The sequence below is a fragment of the Musa acuminata genome, chromosome BXJ1-6, assembly GCF_036884655.1.
Source record: "Musa acuminata AAA Group cultivar baxijiao chromosome BXJ1-6, Cavendish_Baxijiao_AAA, whole genome shotgun sequence".
In the NCBI taxonomy this organism is placed as follows: domain Eukaryota; kingdom Viridiplantae; phylum Streptophyta; class Magnoliopsida; order Zingiberales; family Musaceae; genus Musa; species Musa acuminata.
In genome coordinates, this window is record NC_088332.1 from 13,197,636 (window position 1) to 13,215,673 (window position 18,038).

The following is an 18,038-nucleotide window of genomic DNA, read 5'->3' on the forward strand; positions in this document are numbered from 1 at the left end:
CTGCACCCATCACCAATCCTTTTAATCCCCTCTTTCTTTGACAACACTGCGTGATGATGATTAACGCTACGTATGTAATATAATAGAGAGAGAAAGAGAGGGTCAATCTCTCTTCACCGCGTACATATATTAACGCTTTCCTATCTACCGTTCGCCCTCGGTCATCACAAGTGCTGGCCATAGGCATCCTTGCATCTGCAGCGTACGAGGACGGTGTGGCAGTAGGGGCTGAGGGACCGGGCAAGAGGACCACGATCGGTGGTGCTCTTGTCCTCACCGTACAGTAGCAATTCCATCTCTATACCGCTGCAGTAACTGCAGCACGAAGGCGTTTGAAGATTAATTAATTAGTGATGTGAGAATCGCGACGACTGCTCGATGGCGACAACATAAAGCAATCCTGGAAGGAAGTATCAGTTCGCCTTCCTGTGAGTCGTGCAGCCAACGTTGTCGATCCATACATCATCCGGTCTGGAGGATCACGAAGTTTCACCAAATCGTCGTGTTCTCTCTCATAATTCTCCCGTCCACACGACATCAACATTGTTTATTCTGGGCGACAGCCTCTCACATCTCTCTCGGGGTGAATGGATCCATGGATAGCCATGGGGCTGCGTGACTTAGTGCCAGGGCTTTAATCTGTCGCCATCCTTTCCCCGTTGCATTCTTCCACAAATCTACCCGTCTCCCTTTTCTCCTTGTGCATCGATCGCGCCATCACTTGTGGACGACATGGCCTTCAAGATGTCGCTCACATGTACGTCTATAGATCTGTCCACCTCACCTGTCCCTTTCCTGTCTTAATTAATCCAACCCTGGACGTTGCTTACGCTTGCCAACTCCATAACCCTTCCGTCCTCCTCCAAGCAAGAAAGAGTGCTACGACGTGGGAGTCGAATCTTCCAACGCAACTCAATTCAAGAAACATCCCACGGAGATCCAACGGTTCAAGGAAGGAAAATTACCTTGGTGTGACTTTGACATGAGGGGAGTTGGGGAATTCAGAGCGAAGTGGCCCTTTGTGTGGCTTGCAAGGGACTGAGTACCACATTGCATGGTCCAATGCCGTGAAGGCGAGATCAAGATTGACCTGGGGTAGAAGAAACATGGTTGTTCAAGCAATTAAGAAGGACCAGTTGTGATGACCACCACCCACCTTTAATTTTCATTTCTCCAACCCCTGAAAAGTTGTTCTTCTTCTTCATCATCTTCCTTTCTACCACCAAATGATGATGGTAGGCTCATGAAGCTAGCTGTGTGTTAGGTCCACTTACCAGTGCTTCTCGGACACTGTTCACAGCCATTGACTACAATATTCTATAGATCAAGTGTTGTAAGATTGCATGCTGGCTTGTTTAACAAGTGTTGGAGCACGTTGGGGTTGATAATTACATCGTGATGATTCGATTAAGATGGTTTGTCCAATCGTGTAAGCCTCTGCTTTGGGCGCCATTTGGTGGGATCGAGCACAATTAGAACACACCAAACAAGGACAGGTTTCCATGGGGATCAGCAGCCCTCCATGTGAAATATCTGTGAAGCACAAGATTGCATATATCCATGTCTTCCTTCTTAAATGAGTTGTGCTTTGCCTTCCACGGTCCGTTTTTGTCGTGCTCGGGCTGCTCTCGATTGAATATGACATACTTTACAGGAAGGATTAGAAGTGCATGCATGCATGCATGCATATAAGGTTTAAGCTTTTCTACAGGTATGATTTATGGATCAAGGAAAACAATCTCGAAGGGAGAGAAAACATGAAATGGTATATGTGAAGTTGATGCATCGGATCAAAATTTTTGACTCCGATCTTTAGTGAAGTTGCAGTCGGCGAATCACGCTGGATAACATCTCAGGGGCCCTCCACTGGGGTGCAAAGGAACACCCACCGTGGAAGTCCCTCTCTGAAATCATTCACACGAATTCCTTGTCATGGTTGGAATAATCACACAGTCATCACTGTGGAAAGAGACCTGAGGGTCCAACCATGAATGTGAACAGTATACATATACGTATAATATATTCCCACTAGCAGTACAAATGTTGTCAGACGTGTATGCACATAGAGAGAGCCATTCTGCCTTCACTGTTCACATGAAGACCGGCCAAAACAATGGCCCCTCAGTAGTAATCGATACATTGTTTCCTTCCATGTATTGGTTCTCTCGAAAGGTGACAGCCCCAGATAGAGAGAGAGACGTTGATAGGGTGTGGTCATCTGTCCTCTACTGCTTTAAATTTGCGCATCCCACCACCTATCACGTTCCAAGGGGTCACAGATGACCACACCATTTCAACCTCTCTCTCTCTCTCTCTCTCTCTCTCTCATACACACACAGAGGGCACGGTTGAGTAGGAAAGGGATGGTCATGGCTGTCTGCTTTGTCCTATGGAGATGATGGAGTCCTCCTCCGGCATGCACTTGCAGTGGTCCGCTTCCTACTTTGATTAAAAGTGACAACATGTCCGTCGGTTTCCTCGTGGCTTCCGTCCTTTGGAAAACACAAAGAGAGAGAGAGAGAGAGAGAGAGAGAGAGAGAGAGAGCGCTACTTTATTTACCATCTGGACTTGGTTCCTCTCGGCCTGATACGCATCCTGCAGCATTTGTTGGAACGTAGCTTCGAGTGGCCACAGACGTAGTAATCAAAGGTAGATTATCTCGTGTGCTATCATCATGATCGGTGAACACATCAAAGAAACGAATGGCAGTGACAATGACCAAAGTGTTGGGTACGTTACGAACAACCATGGCTTCGAAGACACGCATGCATTCATTGAACTTGTCGCTTGATGTGAATCTCCAGACTTGAGGACCGAGAGGGAATCAACCAGAAATTTCTTGCAACCAAGAACACGGCGAGTGATGGAAACGAAGATCACATGCAACGTTTGCTTTTGACCATAGCATAAACACAGGAAGAATCTGCTCGGATCGTTCGGGTGGGACATCATGTTGAATCAGTCGTCTGCTCCAACCACCCTTCTTCTTCTTCTTCGCCATCGATTTAGCTTAAGCTTGAATTCTGTGTTTTCCGAAATATGGTCATTACGAAGCCGATTACCGAGCATTTGTTTAATCGCACGAAAGAGATGTCAACATTATGAGGCATCAAAATAATTCAAGGTTGGCTGCCTGCACATTCGACAACATCTCACATGCAAGAACAATTGCCATCGAGCTCATTGCTGGGTCCCACGAGGGTGACCCCCATGTCAACAACAGGTAGATGGGACATTATGGCATGCATGACCATCTCATTACAACATTTCACATCATCGTCTAAAGCATGAGATTACGTCTAACCTTTGCTGTTAATGGAACTGTCGGAAATATTACGCTACAAATAGAAAGAAAAAAAATTATTATATTAAACTTTACGGTTAGATATGATTTTAATTTAGATAAAAATTCTTATCATAGTTAGATACATGTTGGAAGGAAATTTATTGAACTTTGACCTCCCTACTATTTGTTTTCATACAGACAAATGAAGGAAATGTCATCAATCTACCTTAGTCGGGACCAGTGAAATTGGACTTCGACAACTATGGGGAGCAGTACTGATGTGAACAATATGTGATATGACTTTTAGGTGCAAGAGAATACAAAGATTCGGATGATGGACAGAGCATCTTTTACATCTCATCGATACGTAACATATATTTCAAAAGATGATTGGGTTGCTGCTATTACATCATATCCACATTCTAAATGACTTGTCGTGCATGCTTCGCTATCATACAATTTTCTTGTTTGGTTGTAATCGTCGTCTTCTTGGATAAAATAGATTTCTTCTAATGATGCCTATCACGTATTTATTGCACTTTTCCTAAATGAAATGAAAAAAAGTGTAAATATTAAAAGTATAAATATTATATACATACATACACATGCTAAAATAATATATGCAAAAGTCTTATGGTTATCGATGCATTAATAATTTAATTTTAATTTAGGATACATTTCTTTGACTCAAATAAATTTTAATGTCATAATTTCACAAATAATATGAGTTTAATTTCATAAATCTAATTATGTTGATGTAATTGGATCAATATTCTAATTCGGTTCGATTCATTTAAAATATATATATGTTTTTTAATTAATTAAAATTATAATTTGATTAACTAAACCGGATTAATTAATTTTTAATCGATTCGACTAGATAGATAGATCCAAACTAGAATCGATTTAAATCTAACTAATTTTAGTCAAATCAAACTAAAAAGCCTTAATAAATGAGATTTATTATATTTTAATCAAATCGAACCAAAACCCTTTGACGATTAGGTTACACGGAGGTTATCGTAGCCATGAGATAAGACTCGAAGAAAGAAGCCAAATAATAACTCTTCTCGACCAACCCCATCATCACGCATTATGCCACCCCCTTCGGTCGCTTTCTACAGCAAATCTCTCTCTCTCTCTCTCTCTCTCTCTTCCTGGCCTTCTTCATCAATCCTCGGTCCACATGAAAGCAGCCATCAATTACTCGTGAGAACGAAGGAAAACGACAGAAACATGGCATTCAAGATGTGCAACAAACGATGGACATGTTTGAGAGAAAAGGAGAAGGATCTTGAAAACCAAAGGAAAAAAAATCAAGGGGATAAAAAGAGAGAGAGAGAGAGAGAGAGAGAAGAAGAAGAAATGAGAGATTTGGATTCCAATGTGACAGAGAAATGACACGAGATGGGAAGGTATATAATATGTCAAACATTGCAAGTGGCCCCTTCCCATCTCCCACCCGATTTAGACTTTGAATTCTTTACAATCTAACGTAGAATAGCAGTGTAGTTTCTTCGACCATCGTTCGAAGAATTCTTCGGCTTGAAATCATCACAATGTCTCGAGCAAATGATGGTCAAACGTTTTGACTTGCTATATGATGGTCAAATTATTTAGCCTAACTATGGCTTCTACGAGTTCATCTTGACCCTGTAGATTTTTAGACTTCTGATACGACTTCGTGAGAGAAAACTCAGTAATCAGTGGTGAGGTTTCCCCATACTCTTCTTCATCCACAAGCTGTCAATGTCTCCTGTTGTCATTGCGCTGCATCATAAGCTCTGTGGACCATTCATAAGCTTTGACAAAGATGCTACTGAGGAAGACGATCTTCCCGATAAAGACCTCTCATGATCCAAGAACCTCAAGCTTCTTCCCTTCCACATCTCTGTACAGTGACACAAATTACTGCGAGAAGGAAGAAACAGGTGCAGTGGCGGTGGTGGATGCCCTTGCCGCTAGATTCTGAGGCACATGGCCAACCCTTACCAATCAGGCGAACACCACTGCGTGTCACCTCAGCAGACCTGCCTCCAGCTCTCGCTTCTGTTCTAAATCTGAGGCATGAGTCGAATCAATCAATCGTTGTTCCTATCTGTTGATAGATAGATAGATGGACGTATAGTCCTCGATCCACTTCCGTCTCCAAAGCATCTTACTGGTGTCAGGGATATGATACATCATGCTGTACAATACACCAACCATGGTTGCATGTAGACGAAGCTGACATATACTGTTGGTTTGAGCACGCAGCTGTGTATATTCCATGACATGATACTATTCTAATGAAGAAATAGGGTGGCTTGTTTGAAACGGTGCCTCCACTGAGTCGCCCGCCCTCATTGGTCATATGGATCAAAACTGGGAACATCAGCTAGTGATTCCAGTGGTTGATTCCTGAAGCAAGCAGACAAGTATGCTTGAACAGATAATGTGTGTTAGGATTGAGTAATGGAAATTTTGTTTAAAATGTTTTATTTATTCTTTTCATTATCATCCCATGAGGACAAGATTTTCTTTGAAGAAACATCAAAAATAATTTTATATTCTTTAATAATTTTTATTTTTAAAAATACTTTTATTTGATTTTTTAAATAAATTTATTCAAGTTCATCCTTAAGTTAATAAATATGATTCTACACATAAAAAAAAAAAAAAAGTTTTCTTAATGCTATAAAACTTGTTAGTATGACAAGGTATATTAAACAAGGCACATAGGGCAAGATGATGATGGTATGATATATCACATAATTTAAACTCGATTAGCTACCTAATAGGTCATCATCTTATCTTGTTTGATATTATGTCTTATACTCTTATAGCATAGGAGATAAATCTAAGTATCATAAATAATCTCCTTAATTATAGAGGTAAAGTTGAGTACGTTAGCAAAAGCGTCATATACTATTATCATCTTTACCAAGATAATTAATAAAACAAAATAATTTGGATAATAAATATTACAACATATAATGAGTATGATGAGAATAAATAGATTGTTATCTCAATATGCATGATTACTAGAATTGTGAGGTATGCAACTCATGTGAAGGATCAAATCTGGTAGAGTCAATAAAACTCATGATACCATTTCATTTTTTTTCTCCCCACACATCATAGATTGCAGAATGGAATCAGATTCAAAAAAGCCCCATCCATAAAGCTTCAAACTTTAGCCCCCCCTCAGCTTTGTTACTTAGCCTTTGGGACAAAAGGACTCCTATTTATCCTCTCCCCACACTTTGTTGCCACCCATCATGCCACTTTGGATAAATGGATTCAAAAGATCTCTTCACTTTCACACACTTGTGTCTGCGCATTGTACACATCCTATCTGGCTGCTTTGGACACACCACCAACCTATCATGGTGCAATGTAGCAATGTCTCCTCTGATTCTTCCCACCATGTCTTGTGGATTAGGAGGTTTAAGCTAGACAAAACGATCAGCACACTTCCAATTACTGATGGTATCACGTTCTTAGAAAGGCCCAATTAGAGCCCAAATCAATGAGTTGGGCCAGCATTTTCATGTTTATAGACTTCATGAAAACCCACTATAACTAATTTCTACATTTCCAATGTTTCATGAAGGGCATGCAATTGGCAGTTTGCATGACATATATGAAATCTTAGATAGTTTTCATATTTCCCATAACCATCATCTTTTGTTTATCCTTTGCGGCGTCCTGAAGGGATTAACGTCGATCTCGACTTAATTATCAAGATGCGATTAAGATGATTGATCATTCATTAGAAAATATTTCCCGTAAAAATGATTTGTTCTTGCATACTCTAATTTCTGAAGAGGCAGATTGGTTTGCAATTAGAAAAGAACCTTTGATGTGTATTTTCAATTAAAGTGTTAATAGAGTCTCTTATTTTACTTAAATGAGCACCTAATCAAAATTTTCCTCGTAACTTAGTTGAGCACTTGCATTATTGTGATAGTAATCCAAGCCCAACAAATTTAATATGTCAATTATCACATCAAGCTAAGCCATCTATCTAGTATTAGACATAACGAAAGAGTTCGAGAAAGAAAAACTTACTTGCGAATGAACTATGTTGGTTCTTGATGAGAACGTTAAGCTCGTATTATAAGCGGGTCAAATTTAAATTAACTTATAAAATTTAATGAGTATATTAATATTAAATTATTAATAAGTATATATGTTATAAAAACGATCTAATTAGAGCTCTCGACACCTTAGGAAGCTTCTCACTAATTTGAACATCATCGGAAGAGTTGCATCCACAAACTTTTAGCATCTATCTCGTGGAATTGTCCCTCCAAATAAGGAAGAACAATGTTCACCATTGGGTTTCCTTGATTGTGCTCTTGACATTGATAGACTTGAGACTTCTTCCCAAACAACTCATAGTGACGATGACCTTCATCCGGTGGTAAACTTACTCCCATCACAACTTAATATTGTCATGAGAGAACAGAATAATCCATAGGGCCGACACAACAATATAAAGCATAAACTCCACCTTTGAGAAAAGACAACATCACATCATGAGGCGCATTGATAGCATTTTTGAAGGAAGGAATGGTATTTGGAAACCAATCACATGCCAATATGTTACCAACTAAGTTAGCATATATATTGGTGATGGCTATGCAGTTACCAACTAAGTCAGAGGTATCAATCTATATTAACCTTTATTACTATTGTCTTGTTGGTCGTTTACGATGAGTTCAGTTGAAAGAATATTTTATCTTATGAATAATTTTTTTTTAAATATTTTAGATTAAGATGATATTCACATGATTCGATTATTGACTCTATCCTCCTTATCTTACTGTTGAGTATCGACTGAGTCCTTGTCGATTGAGATACTATATGTTAGGATCGAGTCGGTATTAAGAAAGGAGGGGAGGGTGGTGAATTAATACAGCGATAAAATCTCGTTGATTTAAAAACTTCATATGATAAAAGTCAATATCGAAAATGTTTAACTTTCAAAACATACGAAAGCATAACGAAAGCAGTAAGTAACACAATTTGCAATAAAGAAAAATAGTAAGAACAAAAATACAAACCAAGTTTTATAGTGGTTCGGTTATCATGATCTATATCTATTCTCAATTCCTCTTCGATCAAGGCCACCGGCATCCACTAACGATCTTTCTTCAATAAGCGAATATCAACTATTATTTTACACCCCTTTTCTCTTTTTACATGTTTAGAAGATAATCTTTTATAAGCACTCACTCCTCCTTAAACTGAATTTTAAACTTTAGGACTAGAGGATGAGTTTTCTAAGTGATTACTATAGCATTTTTCTTACTTTTAAGTTCTCTATGCTTATATAATTTGAGCAGAGATGAGAGGGGTATTTATAAGCTACAAATGAATTAAAACTTGGAGCCTAAAAGTGTCTTATCCCTAGTTTTCGGGATACTGGTGGTACCATTGCCTATAGCATTAACATTGAGCGGTACCATCGCTTAGTCTGATAATACCACCTCATAGGAGACTATGTCTAGGCAATACTATTGTCCAAACTAATGGTACAATCGCTTGACACCTTACCACTAGGTAGTACCACCGCCCAATCTGGTGGTACCACTACCTAACATAGTCTTTGAGACTATGCTACTAATGGTTCCACTTGTTTAGTCACTGTTTAGGCTTTTCACTTGACCTAACATAGCCCAAACTTGAGCTTAATTGACCCTAATTGAGTTGGCCCAATTCCAACCCAATTACACCTAAAACCTACTTCGATCTAGACAAGTATTACAAAGCTAAATAAAATGTTGTTCGACATATCATTTGTTCATTGGCGCTTCGTCAAAATCTTCGGCGCATCGTTCTCTCTCACAGCTTATTGTCCAATCGACCAGTTAACCTCTATAACTCTGATTTTATTGGCGTAATTTCTGCTCTTCTTGGCTTGATGCTCGAACTCATGGCTCGAAGCCTTCTGTTGATACATCGATCGATCCTCTAGTTCGATGTCCAATCTTCTGACATGTTCCACTCTAGCCCATATAATTCTTCCTACTTTAATTGTCTCTCCTTGATCGAAGCTTCTTGCTTCACTCAAAACGCAGATCAGATCATAAACACTATCAATTGGTTTCATCATCAAAATTTGAGATTCAACACGTCTAGCGGCCAGTCCAATACCTGAGCCATGCCATGCGGCCAGTCCAATATTCAAGTCATATCTAGGCCAATCCAATGCCCATGCCACGCCTCGCAGCTAGTCCAAATATTCGAGTCACATCTCGACCAGTCCAATACTCGAGCTACGCCTCACAACCAATCCAATGCCCGAGGCACGCCTCGTGACCAGTCTAATGTCCGAGTCGCATCTTGGCTAGTCCAATGCCCGAGCCACGCCTTGTGGCGAGTCCAAATGTCTGAGTCACATCTCGACCAGTCTAATGCCCGATCTATGCCTCGCGGCTAGTCCAATATTCAAGTCACATCTTGGCCAGTCCGATGCTCGAGCCACGCCTCAGTGGACCAGTCAAATCCATGCCCGAGTCACGCAACTTGGCCAATCGCTGCCCAAACTACGCCTCAGTAGACCAGTCGAGTCGATGCTCGAGTTAGGTATCTTGGCTGACGGGTCTAGTCTTAGTCCGAGTCATGCATCTCAATCGGTCATGATTTAAATCATGCATTAGCAAAATCACCTCGCTCCTTGTTGAACTAGTTCACACACGACCAACAACTGAACCGATTAGCCCCAACAAGACGTTCGGACCAACCACCACGAAGAAGCTAAGCGATGCCCCTGGAGCATGACTCATGTGGGGGGGGGGGGGGGGGGGGGGGGGGGGGGAGAGAGAATGATAGGGTATATTTTGGTATCGCCCATGTGGACCTAGGCAAGCAGACACGATGATTGTGAAACCTTAAGTATGATGTGGCGCACAACACACACGAGGCAGGCAATTGCTTACCGCCCCTTCTGTACGAATGACATCATCACGGTACAACCATCCTGGAAAGCTCGGGGCGACATCGTGCGATGTCGATCCGTGCTGGTCAATCAGCGCTTGTATAGAAGCTTAAGTCAGCCGTATTTAATTGACCCCGTAAGACCAACTCATCCTCACAGGTATAAAAGCTAACCCTCCTTAATCAGGAGGGAGAGATACTTCGAACACTAAACTCTCTCTTTTTTCATTAAAAGCTAACTTAAGCTTCGGAGGGGTTGAGTCAGGAAATCCCCCTCCCGACCTCAACCTATGTGCAGGAGTCCAGCAACGAAGGAGCACATCACTTGTCAAGAGAGAAGACAACGCTTAGGAGACGAGGCTCGAACCTGACCCGACTCGATGCTCGCCCTCACCACCCGAGCAACCTGCATTGGCAACCTTGTACATTCTAATTAATTTTTTAATCATATACACATATATTATTATTGATTCTAACTAACTTTTTCTATATATATCTCTCCGAATATGATCTGTTCCTAAGTTTTGCCTCTTTTGAAATATCTGAACCCGTTGAACCCATTGTGTGCTACTAATCTTAAGCTTCTGATGTGAGTCTCGAGGGTGACAAGTCTCAAACTAACCCTTTACGGAAGTTTAGTTCATTATGATTTTTTTCTGATTTAATTGTCAATTCAATCTTATAATCCAAAAATCCAACTTAAAATCTCATCCCGAGTGTCTCGCGAAAGACATGAGAAACATACCAATAAGATTCTTTCAATATTCGAGTTAGTATATACTCAACGTAGGTAATATCCAAATAGATTTAAGAAAGTTAGAGAAATTATTTTATACTAGAGAAGTCTTTTTATATTCTCTTAATCAAATTTGAGTTGTAATATATTTATCATTTTGATGTGCTTTCATTGACTTGTTTTATCATGATCAGTGTGATTAGGATCCACATGTCAAATCTGAATTGGCGAAATAATACTCACCATATCAATATAACACGATACAAAAGTCTTTGACGACAAGATAAGAAATAGGATTTTGTGTTGGTTTAGAAAGGACATTAATGTTAGGAATTTAACGAATTATAAATATGAATATATCAACACGGAGAGAAATAATACAGCACTTCTTAACGTATTACATATGTGTTATTGCTCTAACCATCGTTTTTTCGAATGCTCAAAACATAAGACATAAATTGGTCATCCTCCTTCTCCATACATCTTTTCCTCAAAGGTGGTGATTAACCCACGCCATACATCCATCCCACATGATCTACTTTCCTCATGCCTCGTTACGTCTACCCCACATAACATATTAGTCGATTTGAGATATCGATCAAGTGATCATGATGCATCAATTGGAGGACAATCATATATCAACCATATGATAATGTTTTTTTTACCTTGATATATATATACATCATAATGTAATATTAGACTCCAAATGATACATATATCTATTGTACTGCTGTTATCTCGCATATTGTATGTAATATGCAGCATAGAACGCCGGAAAACTGTGACCGGCTTTCACTTGTTAATCTCTCACGTTTCTTTCGCATGCACAAAATAATTGATGAGTCGTCCTCTCTCTCTCTCTCGCGTGCGCGCGCGCGCCCACACACACACACACTGCTTCTTTGCACAACCTCGAGCCTCGTGCGTGCAGTGCATGTCACTCCTCACTGTCGGCTGGACATTAGTTAGGATGTCATCTGCGACACCGAGTCTTCGATGTATTAAACGACAAGATAGGTGTAGTTCCTCATTGTTGTCACACAGAACAACAACAAGATGTGTGTTGTTCCTCATTAGAAACCCTCAACATTGACTTGTAATGCGGCGAAAGCAACAACTGATGTCTAAGAAAACTCTCCCCGGAGGCGGGGGAGGCGGGGGAGGGAGGGATCATTAGCTCGTCCCTCGCCATGTGGTCGTTTTCTGCCACCCGATGGATGCTTGCACTCCACATGATCGACGAAATGCATCGCCACTGCGGCAGCCACCGACACACATTTCTTTAGCAAACCCCCAACTCATCTGCGCCAGCCAAGCCATCATCGATTTGGTTGACTGAATGATATCAGTCGCGACCTACTCACTCGAACAAGACGAGAAGAGATCGATAGCATGTGCTGCCCACGTCCTTTTGCCATCGCCAGCCACAGATCCTCCCGATTTATGACTCCGATCGCTTCGACACCGCAACGAAACCTTTTAGCAGGAATAAAAAGGATCCCTCGTTTTCCGACCCGCAACTGTACCACTCGATGGAATGCTTATTTGGACTTTTTTTTTACCGCGGTTGGACCCTTTTACTTCAACATCGTTGTTCATCAGCATGTTTCTTAGCACATTAGAGTGCATTAAATATCCTAGTCCCGCGGGTCGCACTTGATTGGAGAGAGCCACATGGGATATGAATTCTTTGGATCTGCATGTTCGAAACGCGGAACGCGGAGGGTTATATTCCCAACCACCTCGTCGGAAAGCTGCATTACTCCCGGTTTGCTCCTCCCACACCACCGCTACTTGTTTTTGGATCAGTCCCCAAAAATGAAACCAAAAGCGTACTTCTTCTCCCCCTTCGTCGTCCTTTGACGCCTCTCTCGGTTTGGCTAAATCTTTAGTGCCAGTTTTTTTGTTTTTATTGGAGTCGGATCGGAGATTTGGAAGCGCAGATCTCAAATCGGGGATGAAGAAGACGGGATCGAACGAAGAGGGAACAGGCAGCGAAAGCCCAATGGACGCTATCAGCGCGCAGACCGCCGGCGGCATAAGCTTCAGTGGTCCCTTAACCGGGCCGCTCGGGGACAAGAACGGCGCCCGATGCAGCGTCCCGGACTCGCCGTCCTCCGCGGCGACGGCGAAGGGGACGGAGGAGGAGGAGGAGGACGGGACGTACGTGGAGATCACCCTGGACGTGCGCGACGACGCGGTGGCGGTGCACAGCGTGAAGGCGGCGGGTGGCGACGGGGACGGGGAGGGGGACCCGGAGGTGGCGGCGCTGGCGCGGGAGCTGGAGAGGCGGTCGGCGGCCGCGGCGTTCGGATCGTCGGTCATGCGCACGGCGTCGTTGAAGTTCCGGCAGGTGTCGCAGGAGATCCGGCGGCTGGCGTCGTTCGGTCGGCGCAGCGGGGTGGGGAAGCTCGATCGGACCAGGTCTGCCGCAGCCCACGCCCTCAAGGGCCTCAAGTTCATCAGCAGGGCCGACGGTGCCGCCGGATGGGCTGCTGTCGAGCGCCGCTTCGACGAGCTCGCCGTCGATGGCAACCTCCACCGATCTCGCTTCGCTCAGTGCATCGGTTTGTTCCCTTTCGTTTCCCCTCTTCAGCCTCCACCAATTCTTCCATTTTTCCTGATTCTCCTTTTTATTTTTTCGTTTTTTTGTTACTTAATTTCTTGTTTCCTTGGAGCGAAAACATCATACATTTTTATGATATTAGATTTAAAATCGACAACAATGGGATTGACAGGGATGAAGGAGTCGAAGGATTTTGCAGGAGAGCTGTTCGATGCATTGTCCAGAAGAAGACACATCAGAGGGGATAAGGTCACAAAGGCTGAGCTGAGAGAGTTTTGGGATCAGATTGCGGACCAGAGCTTCGATTCCAGACTCCAAACCTTCTTCGACATGTAAAAACTAGATTAATTATACGTTCTGTTCCTTTGCAATTTGAATAAGAGATTAGAATTCGGAATAAGTTCGCGGTCATTAATTTGGCATCCCATAAACAGGGTGGATAAGAACGCGGATGGAAGAATCACAGAAGAAGAAGTCCGAAAGGTAATCGAGCTCGAGATTCAGTGCTCTGTAGTGAAGACGAGCAGATTGGCGTCTTAATTATCACTTAATTTTGGAACATCATACTAGTATTCGTGCTCAGCAAACACATGGTTGGCAAACAGATCATCTCGCTGAGCGCTTCGGCCAATAATCTCTCCAACATTCAAGAGCAGGCGGAGGAGTACGCCGCGCTTATCATGGAGGAACTGGACCCGGAAAATGTCGGCTACATTGAGGTAAGAGAAGTCTTGTTGGTGCGCTGGAGAAATTGCTTGGCAGAGTTGGGTCGTGTGGACTTCGGCGATCTGAGTCTCGCGGGTAACTAAGTGACGGTGATCGTGGCCTCAGATATACAACCTGGAGATGCTGCTGCTGCAGGCGCCGGCCTACTCCGCGCAAATCGGCACCACCAACAGCCGGAACCTGAGCCAGATGCTGAGCCAGAAGCTGAGGCCGACGCGGGAGCCCAACCCACTGGTGCGGTGGTACCACGAGGCGCGCTACTTCCTGGAGGACCACTGGAAGCGGGCGTGGGTGATGGCGCTGTGGCTGGGCGTCTGCGCCGGCCTCTTCGCGTGGAAGTTTGTCCAGTACCGGCGCCGCGCTGTGTTCCATGTCATGGGCTACTGCGTCTGCGTCGCCAAGGGCGGCGCCGAGACGCTCAAGTTCAACATGGCCCTCATCCTCCTCCCTGTCTGCCGCAACACCATCACCTGCCTCCGCACCAAGACCAGGCTCGGCAAGGTCCTGCCCTTCGACGACAACCTCAATTTCCACAAGGTACACAACTGTAAGCCCTGTGGCCTGCGTCTCTTGGGACTCCAACCTCATTTCCTCCTCCTGTGTCGTTGGCTGCGTGACACAGGTGATTGCAGTGGGCGTGGCTATTGGCGTTGGGCTACATGCCATCTCGCACTTGACCTGCGACTTCCCGCGCCTTCTTCATGCGACGGACCAAGAGTACGTGCCCATGAAGCGTTTCTTCGGCGACACCCGGCCCGACGACTACTGGTGGTTCGTGAAGGGCACGGAGGGGTGGACGGGGGTGGTGATGGTCGTCCTGATGGCCATCGCCTTCACGCTGGCCTCCCCCTGGTTCCGCCGCAACCGGCTCAACCTGCCCACGCCCTTGAAACGGCTCACCGGGTTCAACGCTTTCTGGTACTCCCACCACCTCTTCGTCGTCGTCTACATCCTCCTCATCATCCACGGCACCTTCCTCTACCTCACCAAGAAATGGTACAAGAAGACGGTACGTAGTCAGAACCATCCCGCAAATACATGATGCAGCTTTGCCCTTCCTCTTCCTCCGTCACTGATCGACCACGACGCTGTCCATGTTTACTCGCACCAGACGTGGATGTACTTGGCGATCCCGGTCATTCTCTACGGCAGCGAACGATTGATCCGAGCGCTCCGATCGAGCGTAAGGGCGGTCAAGATCTTGAAAGTGGCGGTGTACCCAGGCAACGTCTTGACTCTTCAAATGTCCAAGCCTCAAGGCTTCAAGTGCAGAAGCGGCCAATACATCTTCGTCAACTGTGCCGCTGTTTCCCCCTTCCAATGGTAATTACCCACATTTAATTGCTTGGTACCTTGCCATGATGATTCAACGTTCTTACCAATAGAGAAAAATAATTGAGAACAGGCACCCATTCTCCATCACGTCGGCTCCGCAAGATGATTACATCAGTGTTCATATACGGACGCTGGGTGACTGGACCAGGCAGCTCAAAGCTGTTTTCTCGGAGGTATATTTCTCTGCCGTTTGTGTCTGTCAACTCTGTGGTAAAGTGGATTCGGCACGATTAAGCTCGTTAGTTAGTGGTTTGGCGAATATTTTACATGAACCAGGGTACCATCTTCTTTTTCTTTGGGCTCCAAGATAAACGTGGATTTGGTGTGTGTAGGTATGTCAGCCACCGACGAGCGGGCAAAGCGGTCTTCTCAGATCAGACCACGAGAGCCGCAGCAGCCTCGCGTAAGTTCAAATTGAATTATTCTTCCATGGCATGATGTTAGTAGGAACGGTAGGAGGCTTTGCCTGCCGTCCCCTCGTTATCCAAACAATCTTATCGTAACCATTAGGAGGATGCTGCTTATAATATCTCACACGAGTCTCACTTGCACACGCCAATTGCAACCGCACCACTACACGCAGAAAATGTTCTCATCTGCCTCCCCTAACGAGTTAGTGAACAAACAGCTTCCCGAGGGTGCTGATTGATGGTCCGTATGGTGCGCCCGCCCAAGAATACAAGAAGTACGAGGTGGTGCTGCTGGTGGGGCTGGGCATCGGCGCCACCCCCTTCATCAGCATCGTGAAGGACATCGTCAACAACATGAAGCAATTGGACCCCGACGAGGAGTCGTCTGACGATGGCAGGTCGGAAGAGGATGGCAGCGGCGGCGGCAGCAGCAGCCACCAGAGGAAGCTGACATCGTCGCCGTCCTCATCGTTCAGGACGAGGAGGGCCTACTTCTACTGGGTGACGCGGGAGCAGGGTTCGTTCGAGTGGTTCCGTGGGGTGATGAACGAGGTGGCGGAGGCGGACAAGAAGGGGGTGATCGAGCTGCACAACTTCTGCACCAGCGTGTACGAGGAGGGCGACGCCCGGTCGGCCCTCATCGTGATGCTGCAGTCGCTGAACCACGCCAAGCACGGGGTGGACATCGTGTCGGGGACCCGCGTCAAGTCCCACTTCGCCCGCCCCAACTGGCGCAACGTCTACAAGCGCATCGCGCTCAACCACCGCGACCAACGAATCGGTGCGTTCCTTCTCAACATCTTCCGTTACATCTATAACTACATGCATACATATCATTACGCCCAAAAAATTTAGCGTTATATGCCATTTTCCATCACAACAGTTCGATGATTGCACCTTACAGAGTATAATCATGATAAGCATGTGCGTCTGTGTCATTGCCCATGTAATTAAGACGCATGTGGGGCAGTTGCTATAAACCATCTATCAGAAAGAACATTGTCTTAGTATTGCTTCGTCGTCCTCGCAGGTGTGTTCTACTGTGGAGCCCCGACCCTGACTAAAGAGTTGCGCCAGCTGGCCACGGATTTCTCGAGGAAGACAAGCACCAAGTTCGACTTCCACAAGGAGAACTTCTAATAGTCACCCGTTCCCCATCTCAGTATATCATCCGTCGTCACACAGCCACCGTACACCACCTTCCTGCCTTTTGTACAGTTGTTCGCCTACTGGTTCCACCTCCAGAAAACAATCCCAAGAGTTCATCACCACGACAACTGCAAAAACCCCAGAGATCGTAGGATGAGATATTTTAATGATACTACTTAATCGATTTATTTATTTATTTTTATTTTGCCCGGTTGTACGTACTTGGCATCGGTAGCATCAAGTTATTGTGATGTGTAACAAAGACACGTATCCTATGTGCATCAAATTATTGTATTTTCATATGCATGAATGTGACAAGTGTTCTTAAGTGCCATGACTTTAATTCAAAGCCCGGTGGTCCGAAGGAAGTACGCCTCCAATTAAAATAGTCATAGTGGTGATCAAGGTCGAACCGAATAAGGGCGTTGATTCCACTAAGGACTCCCACATATATCCTTATCCATCATCAAAAGACGAAATCAACAAAATTATTTTTTGCTAAAACATAATTTCATACTGTTTGTTATATGGGTTCGAACTAAAGATATATGAAGTTTGCTACTTTGATCATGCCTACGCCCACAGGATAAAGCGATCGGAACTGTCGGCCCATTGGCCCAAATCTGAAAACAAAGAAAGTGAGCCCATTCAATTTGGTCGAATTTGAAATTACTGAGAGCAAAAAAAGAAATCCTAAATAATTTAAGCTACATCATCTTCATCCATCATTATAAGCACAAGCCTGCGCCTTTAATGGCGAAATCAGACATAGAACACAACAACACATCAAACCAATGAAAGCAGCTGCTTTGGTGGTTGGTTCTATCAGTTCATGCTTCACTTCTTCGGGTAGAAAATAAATATAACATTTCGATTTATTCTCACATCAAAAATAAATTAAG

At 44.0% G+C, this 18,038-nt stretch overlaps 1 protein-coding gene across 2 annotated transcripts; it reads left to right on the forward strand.

The window, feature by feature from the left end:
• Nucleotides 1-12,615: 12,615 nt before the first annotated feature.
• On the forward strand, nt 12,616-17,464 carry LOC103987964 (respiratory burst oxidase homolog protein B). Of its 2 annotated transcripts, XM_009406441.3 has the most exons (11): nt 12,618-13,517; nt 13,689-13,848; nt 13,951-13,999; nt 14,122-14,235; nt 14,348-14,779; nt 14,865-15,251; nt 15,354-15,565; nt 15,648-15,750; nt 15,910-15,980; nt 16,206-16,768; nt 17,018-17,464. In XM_009406441.3, the coding sequence occupies exons 1-11, from the start codon at nt 12,908-12,910 to the stop codon at nt 17,125-17,127; spliced, it is 2,811 nt and encodes a 936-aa protein (XP_009404716.2). In that variant the 5' UTR covers nt 12,618-12,907; the 3' UTR covers nt 17,128-17,464. The 2 variants fall into 2 exon arrangements, 1 of the variants encoding a protein (XP_009404716.2); XR_010514258.1 differs by lacking the exon at nt 15,910-15,980 and having other exon boundaries at nt 12,616-13,517.
• Nucleotides 17,465-18,038: the final 574 nt, after the last annotated feature.

Excerpts from the sequence above, each read along its gene's own strand:
- LOC103987964 (XM_009406441.3), top strand. The coding sequence starts at position 12,908 with ATGAAGAAGACGGGATCGAACGAAGAGGGAACAGGCAGCGAAAGCCCA. Across the intron at positions 14,780-14,864 it reads ACAACCTCAATTTCCACAAG|GTGATTGCAGTGGGCGTGGC; the intron begins GTACACAACTGT and ends TGCGTGACACAG. Across the intron at positions 16,769-17,017 it reads CCACCGCGACCAACGAATCG|GTGTGTTCTACTGTGGAGCC; the intron begins GTGCGTTCCTTC and ends TCGTCCTCGCAG.